Below are 24435 nucleotides of genomic sequence, written 5' to 3'. Positions count from 1 at the left end.
GTATTGGTCGTCTTTGAAATTTTTTTCAATTACGGTCTCAGTCACTACACCTCCGAGTTTACGGAGGTAGTGTCTTAGTGCGCCACTAGAAGGTTGAACATTAACTATATTTCATTTTGATAACTTTAAAGGGAAAAAACACTCACATTCTTTTGGTGTGGCGACGACCATTTCGAGTTTCTGTTTGGCTTGAGAATGTACAACACCAGCACTAAACGGTCGTCGTTACACCAAAAGAATGTGCTTTTTCAGTTTAAAGTTATCAAAATACAATACATTGTAATAATATTGGTAATAAATATGGATAATCAACAACGAATCAACTGAAACACGACTTTCTTACTTATCCGGGTGAGTAAATAGATTAATGGGTGAAAGAATGAGTGTCATTTTACTTCTACCTAATATATATTAATTTAAAATATAATGTCAAAAACTGATATGTTCATACTTCATTCAGTTTTGAAGCTCTGCTATTTGAATTACAGCACGATCTTCAATAACTTCTCCTTTATCAATTACCCACAGTTGTGGGGTCAGAGGAAACACATACCGTAATCCAAAACACTACTGGCAGTTTAATGATTCTAAACTTTGAAGAAAGTATAGGTATATACAGTAGTTCAATTGAAATATTATTCATGATTGTAAATGTCATAATTTCAATAAAAAAAATTACGGTGTTAAACTATACAGTTAATCTTGTAGATCTACCAGGGTACACTATTTTCTCTCATTAACTCATTCTCTATTAAATGTATGCCAGCCATGAATTATATATACGGTATATGTATATATATATATATATATTATATATATATATATATATATATATATATAATATTTATCCTACACGATTTAAAATCAACACTTTTTTACTTGGAAGTTTTGAAATAATAATGAATTTAGTCTTAAACTCCAGAATAGAGTTGAGCGCAACCGTAAATACATTGTACTTAAATTCGTTTAGAAAGAAACTAATTTAGTTTATCAACAATCTTTTTATAATTTATTTTTGTTCAATAACATGATAATTCTTATTTATAAACCATGCCTCTGCTAAACTTGATACTTTTGTAAAAGAAGTAAGTTTGAATTTGAATAAGCTATCTTGAAACAAGTAACCTACAAATTGGTTAACAAACAACTAAAAATATTAATATAATTCAATGATTACTACCCTTGAAATTTATGATGTAGGTTAAAATTTGAATTGGAAAAATAAAATAACAAGTCTTTATTCGAAGAGTGATTATCAGTTGAATTATTAACGTTTATTCACGAAAAATTCCATTCAACATAGGGTTTTCAATGTAAACACGGGTTGAAGTGTACGCTTTTGAACAGCTGATCACCTGATGGTTCTAGCCTTGTAGTTACGTAAGCGACGGTAATAGTATTGATGGTAGGTTCGGATCACTTTAATGATCCGGATCAATTGATCTCATTCACTGCCACGAGCCAATCAGAAGACCAGGATTGGAACTTCCCAAGGTCACGTGACGTGTTTAGTATTGGCGTCATGTAAAAAGCATTGGTTAGATAGGCGTTTGATTACAAGTTTCCTTTCTGTATATATTCTGTGGTCTTACTTCATACTCAAAGGACACTCAGCAGGGTCTACTCAAAGGACAGTGTAGATCTTACTACCATGAACAGAACTGGGAGGTTAAAAATTGTTCCATCTATTCCTTTTTTGAGCATTCATTGCCTAGACTTTTTTAATTCGACTCGATTGACAGGACACAAGAGTTCCGTCGATCGACAAGAGCAAGACAAACATCGACTTTACACTATCAACGATTGAGACGGAGTCGTTCGACTTTTTTCAGGCCAATTCGAGGCTCGACTATAACATAACATTCGAGACTCGACTATTGGTTATGGTTATCTCTGTTTTCTTTTCTCTGTGTCAAGTCCTCAACACTCAACACTGTCAAACTGTTTAGATTTTAAGTTAGTTTTTTTTCTTATTCTTCAAAAAACTTGACGAAAAAATTGTATAATGATGTGTGAAATTTATAATTGATTTAATTAATAATAAGTTACAGTTCTACAAGTGAATGGTGCACGAGAATTGTTTTTGCATCAACATTTGAAGGTTATAATAACCTATCTTGTCAATACTGATTAGGCTTACTGAATAAATAGACCTTTCAAGTGGAGTAATTATTCCAATATCAAGCATCCTTATTTTATTCAATATGTGTACCAGTCATATTTTTATGTCATTAAATTAATTGAGCACTTGTAAGGAAGATCAAAAGTAAGAAAGCTAACTGATATAAAATGCCGCTTGAATCATTGCTTAATCCAAAAGATCCACCTAGACCAGAGAACTCCAGGTACCTGATTAGTCCATATAATAGTCGGCAGCTACAAAGTGAAAAAGTTCAAGCTATGGAAATAGTTAACACGCCTCATAACACCAACATGTCATCGACTAACCTAACTCAAGTAAATATTCCTATGAGTGTTGCTAACTTACAACCTCCTGGGCAAAGTAGTGCGGGTAGTAATGTGTTTAACGGACTCTACAGCGCAGGATTCAACTCTTCTATCAATAATTTGGAAGCAAGTCTTCAGTGGTTATCTGAAACTAGAGTTCCAAACAACACCTTGATGAATGACAAAAACTTGAACTGCAATACAGTGCCATCGCATTCTTGTTGTGTTAATCGTATAGATAACTTGGGAATGTGCTCGCCACTTCCAGGTGATACTTATAGATCAAGTTGTCGTGATGGAAATTTTCAAACAAGACCATCTAGTCTATCTGTAAATGTTATGGATTCAGTACAGAGCTGGTTCAACCTCCAACCAATTCAAACCAATCAGCAATATAATGGCAAATTCCCGGAGCAAAATTTAAACTGTACTCAATTGAGCTTACCAATTTTGGAGCAATCAGATTTGAAACAGGCTGATATTAATATATCAATGCCAGATACTTATTTTGAGTCACATCTAAGTAGTAATGCCAATAAATTAATTGGACCTAATCTAAACGACATCAATACTAAACTCTCCGATGTTCATGATGTTCAAACTAGCAATATGAAAGTTCAGAACAATAACTTCCAACCAGCTATGTTACCTAGAGAGTGGAAACAAACAACAAATTTACAACCTAATTATGTATCCAGCCCAACGTTTTTCAACACCATCAGTGACTCTCCAGATCATTTTATCTATTCCTTACCCCCACCAGCAAGTTCATATTGTATGCCTACAACTGATAACATTGCGGCCTCTTCAAACAAACAACAAAACTGTTATCAACAGCCTGATAAACATCAAAATGCCGTTCCGCAGTTGAATTGTAGACCAAACTACATTGATCAAAATTCGCAAATGAAAGTTCTTGGGTTACCTCCCATTCAACAGACAACCGACCGAAGCCAAAAGACATTTTACGAGAAAACAGTCTCAATTGAAAGTGTGATGACTAGTAGTGATGTGATGAAAACTATCCAGACCTCCACATCTACTCAGAAGGACAACCAGTTAAAAATTGATTCTTCTAGAAAGTTTCCTGATTCGTTAGCCAATTACACATTACCTTATTTACCAGAGGTTGGTGTGTCCAATGAGACCATCGTTCATAGTGGCATCAGTCAGAAGCTACCTGAACTCTCAAAAACAATTCAACAGAATTTGAACGATGATAGCTCGAGTGGATCTGATGAGAGCAACATCATTGTCGAGGAGTCTGATGAAACTGAAGAAATGGAAAGCGTTGTGAGTATTAATTTCAAATAGACTAAATAGTTCAAAAAATAAAGAATAGTTAATTTCTAAGTAGGTAGTGTCAGATACCTAACTAATAGCTTTTAAAATAATTACCGTAATATAACTAAAAATCACAATCATGAAAAAAATAGCAGATTTTAAATTATTTGAATGATTGAAACATTATCTCCAACAGCTTGAGAAAAATAGGTATAATATCAGTAAGATACAACAATGCAAATTGACTGGTATAAACTCATAGACAACTTAAAGTTTTAAAATAATTAGCATAGCCAATGATTACAAGAAAATAAAGTTAGCTTAGTATGTATTTCACTGTATGTCTTCCAAACTTCCAATGAAAAATAGCCTTTTCATTATTTTTTTTATTTGTCATGCCTAATTTTAAAAGAAGGTCACTGTCTATGCTGGTCCCAGAATTCTCATCAGTCAATTCGCTTTGATGTAGCATTGACTTATTGCTTACCGTACTTATTACATTCACAGTTCAGGTAATCGATTTATGTTGTCTTAAAAATTTTTTTTTTTAATGTCAAGTTATGATGTTTGCAGATAGACTCGCTATCAACAAGCATGCTTTTTCGTGCTGCTCTTATCTTCAAATTACACTTGAAATTGTCCTCTAAGAATGCAGGTTTCTAGTACATTTTGGACAACCTGGAACATTTCTGTGACTAGGCCTACATGAATCTATTTAATTTTGAGAAACAATTCTGTATTGAAATTGCTATGAAAATGGCTATTCAATCCTCCTATTCACCGTCACTTGCTACTTTTTTCTTGACCAGCCTACTCAAATTAATCTTTATTACAAAGATAGAACCAACAATCGAGGAATTCGAAAACTATAAATACCTAGAATTAGTAGAATCATTATAAACATCTTATTTCATTTAAAATCTTATAAAATTTTTACTGTTGTCCCACATACGTTTTTATTTGAAAATAGTGATTATTTGAAATAAACCATAACACTGTGATGTTTATTTTCGAAAAATCCCAGATATCTTATCAGAGTATAGGGTATAGGAATTATTGTCAAAAGTAAGAGAAAGAATAGGATAAGCAAGGAAGAGAGAAAATATTATTGATACATGATCCACTAAGGGATAGGTACCATAACATGATGGCATTATCTAATTAATAATGTGTTGTAGCCCACTGTTCAGAATGTATTAGGCTATGTTAATTATAATTTAAATCAGAAGTTTTCATTAAAACCACTTTGCTCAGTGGGAATCGCCTCACCTGTTCTCAGTAGAATCTCAACCTGTTCTCTAATGCTATTGAAGCTTCTTTATTCAATAAAGTTCCAATAATGCTTCATTAGCATTCAAAAGCATTATCTTATAATAGGTATAAAAACATCTAATATTTGTATTGTGGAACCTTTCCATAATTGGTTTCAACATGAAACTGTAAGTTCTGTATATAATTGAAGTGATTGATAAATAGATTTTACTATATAATACTTTTTCAAAATATTATGAATCAATTAAATCTATAGTATTATTAATGGTTTGTATTATATAAATTTAAATACTTGATAATTTTTCCCATTATATCATTTGTTGTACTATTGATTTTTAATCCATGTTCGTTATTGATGTGTGCTTGTTTTATTTTGCAGACATCCATAGAAGAGATGAAGAAGACGCTGTTATCGTCGGTGGAGCTGCGTTGTCTGGTATGCAACGTGAAATCATCGCAGAAGACGCCAGCCAGCCAGTTCATCCACATGAACGACTCGTTCCCGCTGACGTCGGCATCGCGCACCCCAGTCGCCTCCAAGCTCATTCAGATCATCCCCGCCGACCTGAAGCACTTCCTCAAGCTGCACAACAGCTTCATGTGTCGCCGCTGCCTGAACCTGATCGAGACTGTCGAGGTGCTAGAGGTGAAGCTGACCTCGGTCAAGCAGACGCTCAGCGAGAACTTCAGCAAAACCATCCAGTGCTTCCTGCCGGCCACGCCCGACATCGAGATCGACGACGACAAGCCTCATATTGTCGACAAGTCAGCTAACTTGGAAGGAGCGCTCGTCAACTTCAGTCACACTACTATTTATCTCGATATCCAGCCCGCGAAAAAGGTTACAAGCTTTCCAATTCTATCATTTTAACCCAAGTGATATATATAAATTCGTTTATCGACATTGTACAATGCACGACCAACGTCAGAACAAAATTGAAAGTTACAAAGTAAAGTTAGTTTAAAAAACATGAGTTAGCTTAAAACATCTCGTTCCAAAATACTACTCAATTTGTATGAATCACGCCCGTTAAACGCCCCAGTAAAATAGATTAATTCTATAAAGATTGTGTGGTTTGAATACTATTTTTACTTTCCTTGCCCTATTACCATAGGTAAGGAAAGTATTGCTTTCCAAAAAAAATTAAGGTACCCCAATTTCTAAATTTCTATACGTTTCAAGGTCCCCTGAGTCCAAAAAAGTGTTTTTTGGGTATTGGTGTGTGTGTGTGTGTGTGTGTGTGTATGAGTGTATGTGCGTCTGTGTACACGATATCTCATCGCCCAATTAACGGAATGACTTGAAATTTGGAACTTAAGGCCCTTCCCCTATAAGGATCCGACACGAACAATTTCGAACAAATCCAATTTAAGATGGCGGCTAAAATGGCGAAAATATTGTCAAAAACAGGGTTTTTCGCGATTTTCTCAAAAACGGCTCCAACGATTTTGATCAAATTTATACCTAAAATAGTCATTGATAAGCTCTATCAACTGCCACAAGTCCCATATCTGTAAAAATTTCAGGAGCTCCGCCCCATCAATGCAAAGTGTGATTTCAGATTCCCAGTTATCAGGCTTCAGATACAATTTAAACAACAAATTTCAAGTGGAAAAGATTGAGCATAAAAATCTCTACAATCAATGTTCAGTGACATTTTCACCTAAAATTGGAAATAAGCTCGTAATTCGAGAAAATGTGTTTATTCAATAATGCAAACGGTTGGCAACTGTTGATTCTATTAAATCATTCACTATGAAGAGATAGCAGACTTCGTGTGTCTCCAGCGTTATTGTCCTGTCACCAGCTGGCAGATCTTCGATAGTAGACTTGAGATGCGCGTGTACACTAGCGTCAGGTGATAAATTTTCATAACGGCAAGGAAAGTTGTGTGAGTGTGCCACACCAGATTTTTTCAATTCAAGAATAATTTCTCCAGCTAAACCCCCTGCTAGAAACCATTTTCAATCTTAAATATTCTTCATGACTTAGTTCGTTCATCTTAAGAAAATACAAAGCATAATATTGAGAGTACACGCAGCTAAAGTAAGGTCCACATTATAATGAAAGTATTTGATTAACATTGGTGATGGTATCATTGTCTATAAATTCGACAAAATGCTATCCTTTTATACATCCACAACGTCACCAGATCGTTTTTTAACAATATAGAAATATAATTATCAATATATTTTATCTCAACCATGAAAATTTATGGATTGGGCTAATCATTGAATATTTAGCTTCTTGACAAATAAAATATTCTTGATTATTATGAACAGTTAATATTAAATCAGATATACCGGTATAAGCTATCCTCTATAGAAGGCAAGGCAGAGAATCGGCAACACTCATATCTCTCTCCACTTTCATTATAACGTGGATCTCACCATATTGATTGATTAATAATTAATAAAGGGTTTAGCTACTGGAAACACAAGAATTTTATTCTGATCTTCCACTTCATCTAAATTTAATTTTCGTATTTTTCCTTAAATGTTTTCATCTTCATGGCTGTACGTTATATTCAATCTTTTCGTTAGCTTAAATCGACTGTTATAAAATTATTGAGTGTAATTTGTCATTGCTGTAATACGTTTTCTTCAATCTTAGATTAGTGCTGAATAATAAAATAATCGAAATTTTCCAGCCACGTGTGACCGTTGACAGTCTAGAAGAAGAAGTGGACGATGTTGATGATGGAATTGACGCCGACGACACCAATGAACATACTAGAGACGATTTATCTGAAGAAGGCGATAAAACTGAGGCTGGTGGAGTTAAGACAACCTGTCACATATGCGGCAGAACTTTATCTAGTCCAAAAACATTCAAACGACACATGGAAATACACACTGGTGCTTTTAGTTTTTATTGTGAAACGTGCGGCAAGGGTTTTAATAAGAAATCATCTCTAGAAACGCATATTTTAACTCATAGCGGGAATAACAGGTTTCAGTGTGAAAAATGCGGCCAAACTTACAGTCAGAAACATAGGTTAGAAACACATTTACGAAAACATGCGGCTGATTTTAGTTTGCATTGTGATGTGTGTGGTAAAGGTTTTGTACAGAGGAGTCTACTAGATAAACATGCGTTAACACACACCGATTACCGACCGTTTGTTTGTGAACGATGTGGTTTAACATTTTCGAAAAAATCAGGATTAAAATCACATTTTGATGTGTGTGAGAAAAAGGAGTTCCCGTGTGATTGTTGCTCGCAAGTTCTCACATCACAGGCAAACTTGAAACAACACAAAATCACAGAACACTGTGAAGAGCCACCTGCTTGTTGTGAGATTTGTGGCAAAGTGTTCGTACAGCGCAAGGATTTGAAGCCACACATGCGTTCACACTCGGATGACAAACCGTTTCGTTGTGAAATCTGCGACAAATGCTACAAAACTCGCGGTGACCTGAACTATCACTCGAAAATCCACAACATCGAGAAACAGTTCAAGTGTTCAATTTGCGAAAAGTGTTTCTCCCGCAAACAGGTATATGATGATCACATATCCAAGCATGCGGGAAATCGAAACTACAAGTGTACTGAATGTGACAAGGCGTTCTTCGAGAAAAGTAAACTCCAGAAACACTTGTCGATTCATAACGGCGGTGTGAAACGAAAGCAGTGTCCCGTTTGTAATAAGCAAGTGCAACATATGAATGTTCATATGAGGACTCATTCCGGTGAAAAACCGTATGTGTGTAAGATATGTAGCCTTGCTTTCAGTATTAATCGGACTTTGGTGAGGCATATACAAAGTAAGCATTTTAGTTCAGTATAGTGAGATGGAGTTCAATAAAATTTTCGATCTCTCAAATGTTGAATATTATTATTTGTCCTTGATCTTGAAATAGTGTCCCTCAGAGATTTGCATACGCACTCGATGTACCTTTCTATAATACTCTATGTACGGTATTGAACATGATTATTTTTTGAAGATAACTGTACTCTTATCTTGATCAGAACAGTGGGACATATACTGATGAGGTTTGACAAAATTTAATAAGAGAGGAATGTTACAAAAGTTGAACAAAGATGCCTTTTGAACAGTTGCTGTATAGGGACAGTTTGGCCATGGAACTATTTTTTCCCGCCGCCATCTGTTTGAATGCTATAATGCGGCTTATATAGAATTTATGTTGAATGATCTGTTTTATAACTTCCACTAGACCTTTTTTCATCCACCATTAGTGGCGAGGCGTGGAATACTCCACCGGTCATCGCAGGGGGTCCCCCACTCGAGTGGGTCCAAGTGCTAGCAAATGTTAGAAATTCTAGCAAATTGTTGACTTTTGAAGCTTTTGGAGTACCTGAAAATTTTCCTCTGAACTTACATACAAAAGGCAGAGAACTGAGAATAAGAATTCTCTCCAATTTCACCTCTTGAATAATTTTCAGTGTATCCTCACTACCAACGTGGATAGACACACATTCACTAATTCATGCACATAAAACACGATTACTAACTCGCATGAATAATACACGAATAAGAATAATCTCACTTTTAAAACAATAATATTTTGAATGTGCAAATTTCCGTTAAAGCTGTAGAGACGGTGGGACGTGACAATGAGGAGAACGCAGCTACCGAGAACCCCCAACAGTAGCCGAGAACGCGCAAAGCCTAAATACATCGCAGCCGAAATAAATTTTAGTTGTTATTTTTGGTAAATTTAATAACTTTTTCAATCTATCTATTTATATATAAGCGAAATGGCACTCACTCGTAGAACTAAAAATCTACCGGACCAAAAAAGTTCAAATTTGGCCCTTGTTGAGTTCAGTTGGCCCGTTAGAGGCGCACTGAGAATGAATTTGGAAAAATTTCCAAACATACGCCCAAAATCTGCGTTTTCTCAGCTTTATAGAGAACAAATGAACATAAAATGTTCAAATTTGGTACAGAAGCTCAGCTAGGTTGTAATAATGTTGTGTTAAAAGGAATTTGAAATAACGCCAAAGATACGCCCAAAATTAGGGTTTTTGCGTTTTCTCAGTTCTTTCATCAAGTAATAGACAGAAGATGTTTCAAATTTGGTACAGAGGTTTAGCTAGGGTCTAAAAATGTTGTGATGAGGTGACTTTAATATTTCATCAAAGATACGCCCAAAATCGGCGTTTTTCAGAGCTTTTCTCAGTACTTTGACTTTCTGATGGAATGAAGCATGCTCAAATGAAAAATGCAGGCGAGCGAAGCGAGCCCGCTGATCTCATTCTTGCACGATCCAGTCGGGGGTCCAGGGGGCGGAGCTCCTTGGCTAGACGGATATGGCAAGCGAAGCGAGCCTGACGGCTAGTAATTGATATGTTTATCTGCTTACCTTATTGTTATCCAGGAAACGTTTCCATTATAATGCTGCTGTGGGGGTAAAGCTTTCAACTTTGAAAATTTTTGTTTTATTTAATCAACAATACCATGAAGAAATTATCCTTAATATTTCATTTGATTAATCACGATTAAAATTCAACCGGCTTTTGTGCAACGGGGTCTCAGGGCTTATAACTCTCCAACAATTCATCATAAGAATGAATGCTTATCATAGAATTGTAGAGCATAAAATTCTATTTAATTTCATGTAGCCTATTATTTCCCTATTTCATATTTTCCTTCCATTGTTATAGCAGCTCTAATGCTGCTGAGGGGGTAACATTTTGAACTCTGCAACAAGTGTCAACTTGGCGGATTTGTACCACGTGATCGAATAGTCAATCAAAAGCGTGACAGTCAATGACCAAAGATACTGTGTTTATATAGATACTGTACTTAAGGTTAAATGAGTCAAAATCAGAATCAAATTCAAGACGGACAGCTGAAATCACGTGTCGGCGCATAAAGGACGGACAGTCTGAGTGATAACTCCCAAAACACAAATCATCATTTAGCTGGTTATGTCACTACAATCTTTTTATTTCATGTAGGCTACTACTTCCTTTCAATGTTATCCTCGAAAAAAGACGGAGTGAATCAATTTCGTTGGCCAACGAACTCTATCTGTTTAATATTGAAGAACGAATATTTGTTGAAAATTTGAAGTTGATTGATGAAAGTAATCGTCGAACAATCAGACAATTATATTACTTTCACTCAGAAAGATGTCTCAATAATCGGTTTATTGAGACATCTTGTGAGAGGGGAGTCCGGTTTCACATGTCAAACTGTCTCAAGATGAACTGGAAAACTTCAAACCCACAAACGGACGACTGGATGCTCTGGTCATCAGTAAGAGCTAAATAAGCTTGTTCAATTATTCTCACTCACTGAATTACGCTCTCGAAACGCATTGTCTACAGACTGTTTACAATGGATCCAAAGCGATATCCACAAAAGCATGCTTGTCAGTAATACCATAGAATCTGAATAAACGTTTTGTATAGTTGAGAAGTTGATATTGTGGTAATTATTCATATTGAATGAAAAATACTAAGAAATTGTCAAAAACCACAGATTTATTGATACTTAGAAATGATATTTATTTCTATGTATCAATAAATCTGTGGTTTTTGACAATTTCTTAGTCTTTTTCATTCAATAATTATGAATAAATCAATAATTTCCATACAGTACATCAATTCTCTCTATTTTATATTTATGGAAATACTCATTTGAATGATGCAAGTCTGCACATTGTCAAGAAAGTTTTAAAATCTTATTACTACCCCACGTCAGAGGAAGATTCAATCATAAGTTATTACAAATAAACTATAATGTGTAAAGTTCTAAAATCTTATTACCACCCCATGTCAGGGGAAGGTCCAATCATAATCTAAGTTATTAAAAATAATCTAATGTGTAAGGCTCAACTCACACTTACGCGACTCAGGTCGAGAAGAGACTCGACTCTATTCGAGAGCACGTGTTTCGAAATGGTGATACTCAGACCAGTCGATTCTAGTCTCCGCGACTGTCACCATTTGAAAACACATGCTCTCGACTAGAGTCGAGTCTCTTCTCGACCTGAGTCGCGTTAGTGTGAGTTGAGCCTAAAATAGCACCAATTTCAAAAGATCGAAATCTAATTAATTATAATTTGTTTTAAATTCACTAATCCTAAGAAGTTGAATTATTCGAACATTCAACTATTAATCAGCAAAACAAGATAATTTCATAGGCCTAACATTTATTAAATTTCTTGGTGATTTAAAATCAATGTAATGCCTTTTACATAAGCTTAAGAAGTTTTGATATTACGGTATATTCTTTAGAGGATAGAAATGAAATGCAAGAAAATCCAGTTTACTAATATATTAAAATATTTACAAATAATAATCTATCACAATAATGTCTTATAAACGTGATCATATTTATTAATATATTTCAGAGAACAATGGTTATAAAACACTAATGTCGTGGGTCATCACGTCATCACACAAACACTGTCATCACGTGGGTTTTGACATATCTAAAATAACTTTGAAAGAAATCAAGGCATGATTGGAAAACGAGAAGATTGAGCAACTATTGTAATTAAAATCAAATGTTAATTTCTGATTTTGCTATTTAAAAGACCAAAAATGGGAATGGTTGGAATGGCCATAGTTATCAAAATCATCGGAAGAAAAAATCCGTCAACTACAACCCATATAATACTTGAAAAAAAACAATTTTTGTATATCATAAATAAGAAGTTGAAATGACAATCTCAAATCTCCCGAACATGTAAGATACCAAGTATGATATAATTATACAACGTAGGTAAAATATTTTAAGAGAGGAGATCGGAAAAAGGAAATTAATAAAAGATTTTAGATAATGTAAAACAAAAATATAACTAGAGTAGCTACCAAGGAAAGACAATTTTCATTGAGTCACTCATTTTCATTAATTGAGGACACTAGACAGTCATGCTTCATACTAATTCAAATAGGCTAATTAATATTTCATTTTTCAAGTTACAAAGTTACATTATAATTGATTCTAGCAGCTTTATAAAACTTAAAACAGATAACGAGATCTACAATGGGGATTTTAGTATTCTTATAAAATAAAACCATACACCCTATAAACCCAATAATAAGGTACATAATATACAAATCATTAATATCAAAGAAAAATTGAAGATAACACCTTGAAAATCGATAGTTATAGGAAATTACTAGATTATTGCAGTCGCGAAGCTACACTTCTAGAGCCATTTATACTCAATAAAATGGAATAGCATTACAATGGTCAGCTAGCTCTTTTTCAACTGTCATTACATTAACAGGACGGCTGCCTCATCCTTTAACGTGAAATTGAATACTGTATTTGTTTACATTATATTTGTAGGATTTGATAATAAACAAACCAATTGAATGAGTGGCTTACTTATTGCTAATTCTTATATTATTATATCGATACTACAATATTTTTTGCCGGAAATTAATTTCCTTTGCCTAGTAAAAGTTGGTAAAGAGACAAAGAACAAAACCGTAATGATTTTGGAATAATCTTCATAACTTCTTGTAGAAAAAAACTTTAAAGCCCTTTGCTGCATCTGTTCATCAAATTTGATTATTTTGATGAAACTTATAACCCCAAAAAACTGGGGGTTCACTTTAAGCACGTTAAAGTGATTATATGGAGGGCTCAGAATACAAGTGGACCAAGTCCACTTTTTGTCTTTTATTAGTTAGCAATGCTATAACATGCACCAACTATGTAAAAATTCAGTGTAATAAAGAATCAAGTCCTAGTTCTGATAATACCCGGTAGGCAGCAGCAAGTTCTGGTGTTTAGTGACATATTATTGTTTTCTTTCAGAATACTTCTGAACCAGGTGATGTTTGTTTACTGTGTACAGCTCCGTGTTGACGTCCTTTAAACCCTTTAATTAGAGCTTTTGACAATTTATTACGCATTATTTTTGTTGAATAGTTGTATTATGCGATGGATATTTCTTCTGGATCAGGTGAAGAGTGGTCGCCATTATAACAGTCGTGAAGCCCATTGATGGCTTGAATAATTCTTCGTCCAACCAACTAAGGCGCCGACACTGTTGATGACTACAGGAACATTGTTATTTTCCATCGTATTTGAGGGAAGTAGCTGTTCAGTGATAGTGTCCACTGCATTACCAAACAAAGTGCCGAAAAAATATAATGTATTCTTAATTTTTTTGCTCATGAGTTCTCTTGCTACATTGACCTCAATACTTGTAATGCGTTAAATTGTAAAAATAGTGGCATTTATCTATCTGTTATAAGATTCATATACCTTGTTCTGAATGATCTGGTGTTACTCATTATCTTTAATGGTTTTCTTTCAATTAGATTAAACTAGACCAAACCTGCACTCTCAAGCTCGAAAACGCACCTCTAATTGAATATGTTATATTTTGTTATATGTATGATAGACAGCATACCTCTAAGGATCGTTTGTAAGTGTCCCTTATTGGAGTAATGGCTTGCATCTACAGTATCTCTTTGTAAACAATATCCTGAAAACTCGGGTGACTAAAGGCTCATCACTGTAGAGATTTGCTATCCGGCAATCCAAATCTTGAGAGAACAGTCACTTTTTGGCTACAAGTGGCCAATGTCAAACGGATCCCTTGGGTGAGTTTTTAGCAAGAAATTAAGGTTTGAGAACAGGATAAACGTATAGTTTAAACTGCTCTTTTCAGTTACTTTACTCTTACAATCACAATCCGTCTTTTGACGAAAGTAATAAAAATAACCTATACATTAATTTTGAAACCCGGTTTCCGAGTTCGGGATTTAGCTAAGTTCTAGACTTTAAACAGCTAGCGTAGTCGTAGTCTACGTTTAAATTAAATTTCGAAATACTAGAAAATTGAACACAAAATATAATGAGAAAATAGTGTGAAGTTTCAGCTATTTTGAATTATTTAGGAATGTTTAATTTCGTCAAGGAGAAAAACGTTTCCAATTATAAAAATGAGAAAATAGAAATTATCATAAAAACTACAACTAGGCTAAGCCCCATTTCGGCAAGCCAATTTTCTGACTAGCTGATTAAAGTTTAGAACTTTGCTAAATCCCGAGCTCGGAAACAGGGCCTATAAGATTCTAAATTTGAAACCTCGATGAGAAAGTGCAAATACTTTCGATGGAACTTGGAGTAAACACTTGAAGAATGGTAACAGTCTATGATTGTAGGTGGAGTGGAGTTTAATTGAGCATAGTATGACGGTCATAGATGTTCTTTCTTTGCTCGCGCACTTGACGCTTCCACTTATCCTGCTGGTGACCCATTCTATTGAGTACATTGCCGCCGCCGCGATCTCCCATCTGGTGCGAGGATGATCCCCCCCCGGGCGACGACGCGCTGCCGCTTTCTTCCTTCAACAAACAACACAAATACTACTTTAGTCTAATACATTTTCACTTCAAGGAATTTGAATTTTTCAACAGGTAAACAAGGCTCACATGCAGAGATGCAGATTCCAACAACTAATATGCATACTTGAAAATGTTTCTTCTTTCATTTGAAGTTGATACTCAATTAATGTATCCGTATGAACATTGCTTGAAAACCCAGTATGATTCAACTGACAGAATTTTAAATAACTAATTTGATCAACAAATAACTTATTCAAATAAACAATTCTCCAACTCAGTGATAATACCGACTTTATAAATATTTTAAAACACTTCTTGGTAGTCTGTCACCCACTTCAAAGTTTAGATTAAATTCATCTTCAACAACAATTTCAATCTTCCATTATTCATTCGCGATAATAAATATGGAGCTCGTCATCATTACGGACGATTTTGTGAATCATCATCCTTATGCCCTTAAATGCTCAAAATATTGATTGGAAAATTCCAATAATTTTTCCAATTGAATAAGAAAGTTACCTGACGAATGAAGTGAAGAATTTGTCTTTTAAAAGCTTCGACAACATCAGATATTATTCATTCAATATGAAAGCTTGATAAGAAATAAGAACCTAATAATGTATGAGATTTATTGAATAATAACTCGAAGTAAAGTATTCCTATAATTTTTCTCTAAGATAGTATCAGATGAGATGTTGCTCTAAAATTGTATATAACATAAATAAATGGATCTATAATATTGCTGTTACATATAATATTCAATAATAATATGAATGAAATTAATGAAATGTATTTGTTTCTATAAAACTGAACTTTTAATTAATGTAAGACTAGCCGATGACGAAAGAGATAAAGCTAATGAAACTGAATTGGAGTATGAATTTACATTGATGTGGACATTTTTATTTCAGATTTCAGGAAATTTTCATTTCTGAAGCCGAAAGTGAGGTTTTAAATTGACAATCTTGTGAATGAACTTTTAATCACAGAGTTTACGAAAAATGTAAATTATTGACCAAAAATAAGGTACATTACAAATATTATAATTTGGAAACCGAGAAAGGATTATTTTTTTACGAATAATGTAAGTTGGAGACCAATGAAAAAGGGATTAATTAGGAGTATTGTAAGTTACAGACCAAGAAGAGAGTAATTCAGTTTGATTAGATGAACCGATCAGAAGAATGTACTCACATCTGAAGCTGAAGGTGAAATAGACAGCAATGGAGCCATCAACATAACTATTTCAGGACGCTGAATGAAAACCAAAACAACACAAATCCTAAATTAGAAGAATGAAAATGAATGGAGAAGGTAACAAAAAGTTAAAGATGAATTAACATAATAAGTTAGTAAGTCCACTAAAACTTAGGAGAAAATGATACGGATACCATATGAAAATTTCCAACTATTGAAATTATAACAGAAAGGATGAAGTTGACTGAATGTAGAGGTGAGCTTGTAAATGAGTTGAACTGGAGGCGTCGATTATTAGAAATTGAAACTGAAATATGATGGATTATGCTTATTCATGAAAAGAAAATCTTATTAGAAATTGGAACTGGAATATGATGGATTATGCTTATTCATGAAAATCTAGACATCTTATTTGCATCTCTGAATCTGGTTTCAAAATGATAAATGATAGGCTATATTTTTATGATGCAGTAACCAAAGAGAATATTTGACTTGATATCTGCATAAAAAGAGATTTAGAGTTTACAACATGCATTGGTTAGTGTCTAGCAGCTTTTATTTATTCAATAACAAGTTCGGTTATTTAAAACAATCATCACTCAAATAACCATGATGTATTTAGTGAGAGTAGTACAGTAATATGAACTATAGTTTCTGTTTTATCTGATTATGGATACAATTCTATTATTCTGGCAATATTTTGACATCAAATTTGAAAAATTATTTATTAGAAGAACATCTCATCTGATACTAAAGCAAGCATAAGTTCTATATAATCATTTTCTTAAATTATTAGTAATTTTCCGATTATTGAAATAATATTTTCAATACCACTGATGTATATTATTAATTTATATGAAATAAATTACCACCGATTGATCATTGTAATGAGAATTAAATCTACTTGGAAAATAGTGGTGGAAAGTTATGGTACAGTAAGTGTTGAACCGATGAATTATTTTATATCATCTACGTTTAAAATTCATAATTTAAATGAATTTAAAATTTGCAAAATTTTTATGAATTATTTTAGTGTTCAATGATAGCCTACTACAGGTTGATCATATAATATGTTAATATAAATGTAAATTAGTAATCAGTCTGAAATGCAAAAATGCTTCTAGAAAATAGTGTATAGCAATCGTGGCGAAACTCCTGTAAATGTTTTTATGAACAGAAGGACAGAAGCAGGATGAGAACTTATAACTCATTTACCATATCAATATCCTCTATAATTTATGTACCCTAGAAATAAAATACCTTGCATTTTCTTATAGGTTATTAGTCTAATATATTTTCCTATGAATACAAAGTAGTTAGGTGGGTTAATGGTGTAGTTGTTAGTAGTTGTGTTGATAGGTGCAGGTGAGCATGGGGTACCTCTTCGTTGGTGTGCTCAATGTAACTGCTCTTCACTCTCTTGTTCAGAAGAGGATCCAAACAAATCAGGAACAACATGTAGATCACCAGAAGCGAGATTATCCATATCACAATTATCACAACAACCTGAAATTATTGGATTTTTGCTTGAATTGATACAAAGGATAAAACAAATAATATTAACTATCCAATGTTCATAAGTTCGGTCGTGCATGTACCACAGTAGTTCTCTTGGTGGATTTTTACTGAATTTCAAAGTTTCTACAATTTCTAGTTCCAACTTCGAAGTGATTTTTGAATAAATTATATGTGTCTCATCATTTATCAAGAAAAAATGTCACTTTCAATACCTATAAATATGACGTATTGATATATACAAATACTTATTACAAAAATAAAGATTGGTCCCACTTTGGTTCTATTGATTTGATTCTAGTTGATGAGGAAGTTAGTATAATATGCAGATTATAATACTAACAGTCGAAAAGACCAATATTTGCAGACATTTTTTTCAATGAACATAATATGAAGGTATTAGTAGTTTTGAATTTATTAGTTTTTATTGCAGATTGATTCTTAATGAATGTCCCAATTGAAAAAAAAACATTTAGTATATCTATTTATTAAAAATATGCACATGAACCAATTTCACATAAAATTAAAATTAGCATCAAGTTTACTACGGTATAAGTGTTCTATGTGCCCTTCTAAAAAAAAAAAAAAAAAAAAAAAAAAAGGGTCCATACACCACGGTTTGTGAAGATGCTAAAAAACGTTCACTTTGGGCGAATCTCGTTCATAGCGACGAGGCAACGTTTCATTGTAAGCGGTGAAGTCAATCGATAAATGGGGAACCGAAAGTAAAGCATGAACGAGATTCGCCTAAATGAACGTGTATTGTGCATTTTCACAAACCATAAAGCTATCACACACCAAGCGTAGAGTAGCTATAGTGAGGTCAACGTTATAATGGCAGTGTACGATTGACAATACTGTTGCTGTCCTTTTCTATCATACAGCAAAACAGATAGCGCTATCTCTCTCTCGCTTTGCAATGTTCTCCGTTTGTTAGAATATTTTATTTTTACTTTTGTCAGTGACTGTACAAAAGTAAACAAACAATTCTCAGCCGTCATTTTTTTCTTCATTCTATCAAAATATTTGAGTACACAAGTTGGATAATTGATTTGAAATGTATTTTTGAAATAATTTTTAGACATTACCGTATGAGAAACACAAATTAAAATACCTGGAATGACATTTTAAAAGTTGATAACTAACGATCCTAGACTTCATCCATGCTTCAGTTAGCCTACACGTATAGGTTAGACCTACTCGTACCGGTATAAATAATATTGGAAGGTTATTTCACAATTATTTCCATTGAAATTACTTATTTTAAATGGGATTTCTATTTTTCTATTAGTTTTAAAAGAAATTGGAATAGAATACCTACCAAATAACTTAATTTCTGTTGTTTTGAAATTCAGATTGTTGTATCACAGCTTTTTAGATTAGCCGCCATTTCAGGTTTGTATAAAAATATGATCTCAGTTATGAAAGCAAATTTTCGAATCGAATTATGAAAAAATATATTTTTATGATTAATTTGACATTAAATTGATTATTTTATCAATAATATCAAGGAAATAATAATCAAGGAATAATTATCAAGGAAATGATAATTATTATCAGATCAAATTTAATGGGATGAATCGAGTAACAGCTATGTACACTCAGCGGCAAAATGGAGAGACTTGGCAACGTTTTTCTCCTATCTTTCTTCACTGCCAATATAGCGTGGACCTCACTATAGATGTGCGTCTTCGGAGGACGTAGCCGTCGTATCTCCCAATGTTAAATTCACGACAAGCCGGTGTGAAGTGGGCAGATTGATTAATATTAGGAGATAGGTCGGCTACGTCTTCCGAAGACGTATTTCTAGCTATGCTACGCTTGGTGATGACCAATAGTGTATGGATCTTACTTTTTTGTAGATGTCACCCAAGCCTCTTCAGGAGGGAACATACTACACTTATAATACATATCATCATGAACTTTATGTTTCTGCGGGTAAATTGATGAGAAATTGGTTTATGTGCATAATTTTAATTTAATGAATATAATTGATTGAAATTGGGACATTTTGAATCACTCTGTATTACCGGTATTCGTAGTTGTGAATAGCGTACATCTAAAGATAATATTCTAAGACATAGATTATGAACATCAAATATTCATTGGAATCCAAGTAGATAATAATTTTATACAGTTATAAGAGGACAATTATTTTTAGATAAGTGAACAAGTGATGGTTTATTTATAATTTACAATCAACTTAAGGACAAAGAAACAGACTACAGTCAATTCATATCAATATTGCTGTTTGTGACTGCTTTATTTTATTCTCACTTTATGCAAATAAAAGCTTTGTTGTTTTGTATTATGATGATGTCAGAGTGCAACGACAAAATTTTGGGTTAAATATTTTTATATTGGTTCAAAATTTTGTAGCGTAATGAACATAATATAAACAAGTATTAACTTCGCGATTTTTTTGAGAGCTGGAGGCTAATTAACTACTTTAGGTAGTCCCTTATAACAAATACTGGATTCATTTCATAGTGGATCATGAAAATAGGAATTACAGAATAGATGAGAATATTAGCAGTTTCTAATTAGGCCTACCTTTATGACGGTTGTGTTCCTGCTTTCATACCTACACTGACACTGAGGGCATGGTGGCACTTTGGTACTGTTATCAAGCGGAGCTATTGGTGGAACCTCTATGCCAAGACAATCACTGCAAACAAGGATTGAAATTCATTAAAAAACAACATTGATGTAGAGGTTGTAGAACATGAAAGCATGTGTAAAAAACATGAATTCGTAAATCTTTATGAACTTGTGCATTTTTGAACCTTTGGATTTAAAAAGGGGAGATGCCTACAGATTTAGTTGTTCATGCTCTTGTGCATACAATACTCAATGCATTTGAGAATAGAGTCAACATCACTCCTGCTATGTGATTCAACACGAGCATTTGCCTGCGTGTCGCATGATTCTCTTTTGAGAAAGCTGGAGAGTTATGGGTGCGGACCAAGTGCATTGGGGCTAATGAGTCTGTGGTTGCTCTGTGATCCCTATCTCTGTGGTTGCTTTCAGGTGAAATGGTGGGGCGGGCAGTTCCTCAGGTCTTTGTTTAGGGATCCCTCCTATTCATTATATTGTCATGATGTATTTCGTGACTGATGGGGGAGATTGATTTTAGAGCTAGTTTTGTCATCGCTCGGTAATCTCTTTATAAGATCTCGTTGTGCAACGAGCAGCTCAGGCACTGGGCTACTGCTCAGCTATGGCACGCACTGGCTCGCCAGTAGAAGAGAGAGCCATTTTAGTCAGTCGGTCTAGGACTATTGAAGGGAGCAGGACGTGGCCAGACAGTGAGTGCAGCTCACTGAGCTGACCAGAATATCCTCTTACTCCTTCAACAACTTCAAACTGCGCCTTCCCTTAACTGGAGTTGAAGGAAGACGCATGAGGCTTCAAGATACAACACTCGCAAGAAGGCGAGTCCCGTACGACGACTTCTGCGACTTGTAGCAGCCAGCCTGCCTGATTCGACCAGTGGCGACAAGTTGGGTTTTGGGCTAAAACCTAACAGGACCCAGGAATATTCCGAAGAGGATTAGGAACAGCAAGAGAACCTCGAGTAAGGCTTGGGAACTCCTTTCTCGACCTGGAGACCTCAATCCTGACCGCTAGAAACAGCCGGTGACCGAGGTGTTGGACTCGGTGACCGCCGGCGACGCCCGGTTCCAAGGTTCTTCTATCTTGCTGATTCTAAGTGAACAGGAAGAGGACCTCGAGTAGGGCTTGGGAACGCCTTTTCGACCCGGAGACCTCAATCCTGACCGCAGGAAACAGCCGGTGACTGAGGTGTTGCACTCGGTGACCACCAGCGACGTCCGGTTCCAGGGCTCTTCTATCTTACTGATTCTAAGTGAACAGCAAGAGGACCTCGAGTAAGGCTTGGGAACGACTTTCTCGACCCGGAGATCTCAATCCGGACTGCAGGAACAAGCCGGTGACCGAGGTGTTGGACTTTGTGACCGTCAGCAACGCCCGGATCCAGGGTTCTTCTTTCTTGCTGATTCCAAGTGAAACAGCAAGAGGACCTCGAGTAAGGCTTGGGAACGCTTTTCTCGACCCGGAGACCTCAATCCGGACTGCATGAAACAGCCAGTGACCGAGGTGTTGGACTCGGTGACCGCCGGCGACGCCCGGTTCCAGGGCTCTTCTATGTTGCTGATTCCAAGTGGAACAGCAAGAGGACCTCGAGAAAGGCTTGGGAACGTCTTTCCTGTCACGGAAATCCCAATCCTGATAGCCAGAAACAGCCGGTGCCCGAGGTGAGGGACCCGGTGATTACTAGCGCGCCCGGATCCAGGGCCCTTCTATCTTGCTAATTCCAGGAGGAATTACAAGAGAACGAGCAATAACGATTGGGAACGTTCTTCCCGTCCCGGAGATCATACTCTCAGAAAACACCAGATCATTCCTACTCTCATCTCTCCACGCTCAACCCTGTTAGGCAGTGCGAAAGCACGGCCCCTCTTTCCTAAAAGAGGGAATCACTTCAGTAAGGCACTCAAGACCCTGTTTCAACCCCCGACTCGAACGAGGGTGGTTGACAGACCACGACCCCATCCCCTGCTACAGCCCACCCCAGTTGCTGACTGAGTCTAGCTGGCCCAGAGCGACACTGGGATTTCTGGTAGAGGAAGGTGTGGGCAAAAATCTACTCAGAAGATTGGCACACAAACGTGGGGCTAAAGGTAGGAGGAGAAGAACAGCTATGAGTGCTGAAGAGAAGTGTAATCGCGGCGGAGAGGACAAAGATACATGAGAGGAAAGCAGCGATCCGGGAGTGTCCTGGATCTACAAACTTCATCGTAGTGAAGCAGTGAAGCTAGCAGCATCAGCGGGATTACCATCAACAGGTATGATGACTGAGCTTAGGAAAATTTTAGTGGATCATCACAGGAGAACAGCAGGAGAATCCAGCAGTTCGAACCAGGCTGGTGATGGAGCTTGTGCAGGCTACCACGAGGCGGATGGAGCAACTGGTGGATGGCGACTGTAGCCTCCTACAGAAGAGGATCACCAGGACTCTTCTAGACTCGAAAGAATACCCAAAGAGGCGTCACCAGGTTCAGATGGCAAATCCTGTCATTCATGGGTGTATCGCCTATGGAGCAGAGACCCAGTCAAATTGCTCTTAGAATCACTGCCAACTATGCAGGAAGTCTTGTTCCAGTTGTACCTGTGAGAAAGACCAGAAGAGGTTTACGGATAAGGCAGCTGTGGTGAAATCCCAGAATCAACTCCGGCTAGAACCGGAATTACAGTTCGACAACAGACTGCATACAACAGTCAAAGTAGCTGGCAACCAATATCGAGCTCTACTCGATACAGGAGCGGAATCCAATTACTTAATCTTAGCCACATTTACAAGCTTAGAGGCAGCCGGGTGTGCAAAGAAACCGCCTACACAACAGGGTGCGGTCTTGGCCAATGGAACGGCAGCATGGCTGTATGGAAAGGAGGAAATTAACCTGAAAGTCAGCCACAAGGTGCTGCCCACAGTGATGACTATCATGGAAGGATTATCACCCGAATTTTTATTTGGCATGCAGTCTTTACGGGAGCACAAAGTGAAGATCGACACTCACACCCGTACAGTAGAGTGGGAGCCTCAACCCATGGAGAAAGGTGAAGCAACTATCCTGAAGAACGCGAGAGTCTGAGAGAGAGAGAGACGATTCCGGTACAGCCACGATAGAGACGCAACAAGAGCATCCGCAGCCCCAGGAGACATATATTTTCATGCTAGTACGTGTCCAGGACGTCTGGCTTAATGCACCAGGTGATTGGGCCGGAATTGGAGCCGTGCGCTTTTGCATACCTGGATGACGTCATTGTCCTAGTAGAGACACTGGAAATGTTAAACTTAGCTAGAGTGTTCAGGAAACTAAGAGAAGCTGGCTTGATAATTAACCAGAAGTGCCAGTTCTTGAAGAAAGAGTTGCGGTATTTGGGCCACATTGTAACAGAGCAGGGACTCCGAACCGATCCAGAAACGGTGAGAGCTGTGAACGAATTTCCAACTCCACAGAGGCTGAGAACGCTCCAGAGTTTTCTGGGTTTGGCGTCCTGGTATAGGAGATTTGTTCCAAATTTTTTGGACCTTGCAACACTCTTGCATCGGCTGCTGAAGGTAGGAGTGAAGTGGCACTGGAGACCAGTAGAGGAGAAGGCCTTCCAGGAGATGAAGGGGGCCCTCACCAGATCACCAGTGTTGACATATCCACATTTTGAACTTCCATTCACACTCCAGACAGATGCCTTGGAATACGGATTGGGATCTGTACTCACCCAGGAGGTCAATGGAGAGGAAAAGGTCATCGCCTATGCGAGCAGAGGGCTCAAGGGGGCCAAACTTCGGTATTCCACAACAGAAAAGGAATGCTTGGCTGTGATTTTCGCACTCAGAGAATTTA

At 36.2% G+C, this 24435-nt stretch overlaps 2 protein-coding genes across 3 annotated transcripts in view; one reads left to right on the top strand and one right to left on the bottom strand.

Moving 5' to 3' along the window:
* Positions 1 to 1556: 1556 nt before the first annotated feature.
* LOC111058562 lies at positions 1557 to 8831 on the top strand. Its single transcript, XM_022346102.2, has 3 exons — positions 1557 to 3741; positions 5384 to 5845; positions 7656 to 8831. The coding sequence occupies exons 1-3, from the start codon at positions 2290 to 2292 to the stop codon at positions 8793 to 8795; spliced, it is 3054 nt and encodes a 1017-aa protein (XP_022201794.2). The 5' UTR covers positions 1557 to 2289; the 3' UTR covers positions 8796 to 8831.
* Positions 8832 to 12242: 3411 nt separating this feature from the next.
* The window catches only part of LOC111058564 (uncharacterized protein CG1161), a 49018-nt gene continuing 36825 nt past the window's right edge, over positions 12243 to 24435 (bottom strand). Inside the window, exons 4-7 of one of the 2 annotated variants that reach the window (XM_022346104.2) lie at positions 20561 to 20675; positions 17873 to 17998; positions 16490 to 16549; positions 12243 to 15295 (exon numbers count right to left, since the gene is read on the bottom strand). In XM_022346104.2, the coding sequence (XP_022201796.1) occupies positions 15125 to 15295; positions 16490 to 16549; positions 17873 to 17998; positions 20561 to 20675 (472 nt within the window). In that variant the 3' untranslated portion in view covers positions 12243 to 15124. The remainder of the gene's footprint in view (positions 15296 to 16489; positions 16550 to 17872; positions 17999 to 20560; positions 20676 to 24435) is intronic. The other variant, XM_022346105.2, reaches the window with a different exon arrangement.

Source organism: Nilaparvata lugens, chromosome 6 (genome assembly GCF_014356525.2).
Source record: "Nilaparvata lugens isolate BPH chromosome 6, ASM1435652v1, whole genome shotgun sequence".
In the NCBI taxonomy this organism is placed as follows: Eukaryota; Metazoa; Arthropoda; class Insecta; order Hemiptera; family Delphacidae; genus Nilaparvata; species Nilaparvata lugens.
Note: the sequence above shows the minus strand (reverse complement) of the source record. Positions and strands in the feature narration are given on the sequence as shown.

Excerpts from the sequence above, each read along its gene's own strand:
- LOC111058562 (XM_022346102.2), top strand. The coding sequence starts at position 2,290 with ATGCCGCTTGAATCATTGCTTAATCCAAAAGATCCACCTAGACCAGAG. Across the intron at positions 3,742-5,383 it reads CTGAAGAAATGGAAAGCGTT|ACATCCATAGAAGAGATGAA; the intron begins GTGAGTATTAAT and ends TTTATTTTGCAG. Across the intron at positions 5,846-7,655 it reads ATATCCAGCCCGCGAAAAAG|CCACGTGTGACCGTTGACAG; the intron begins GTTACAAGCTTT and ends GAAATTTTCCAG.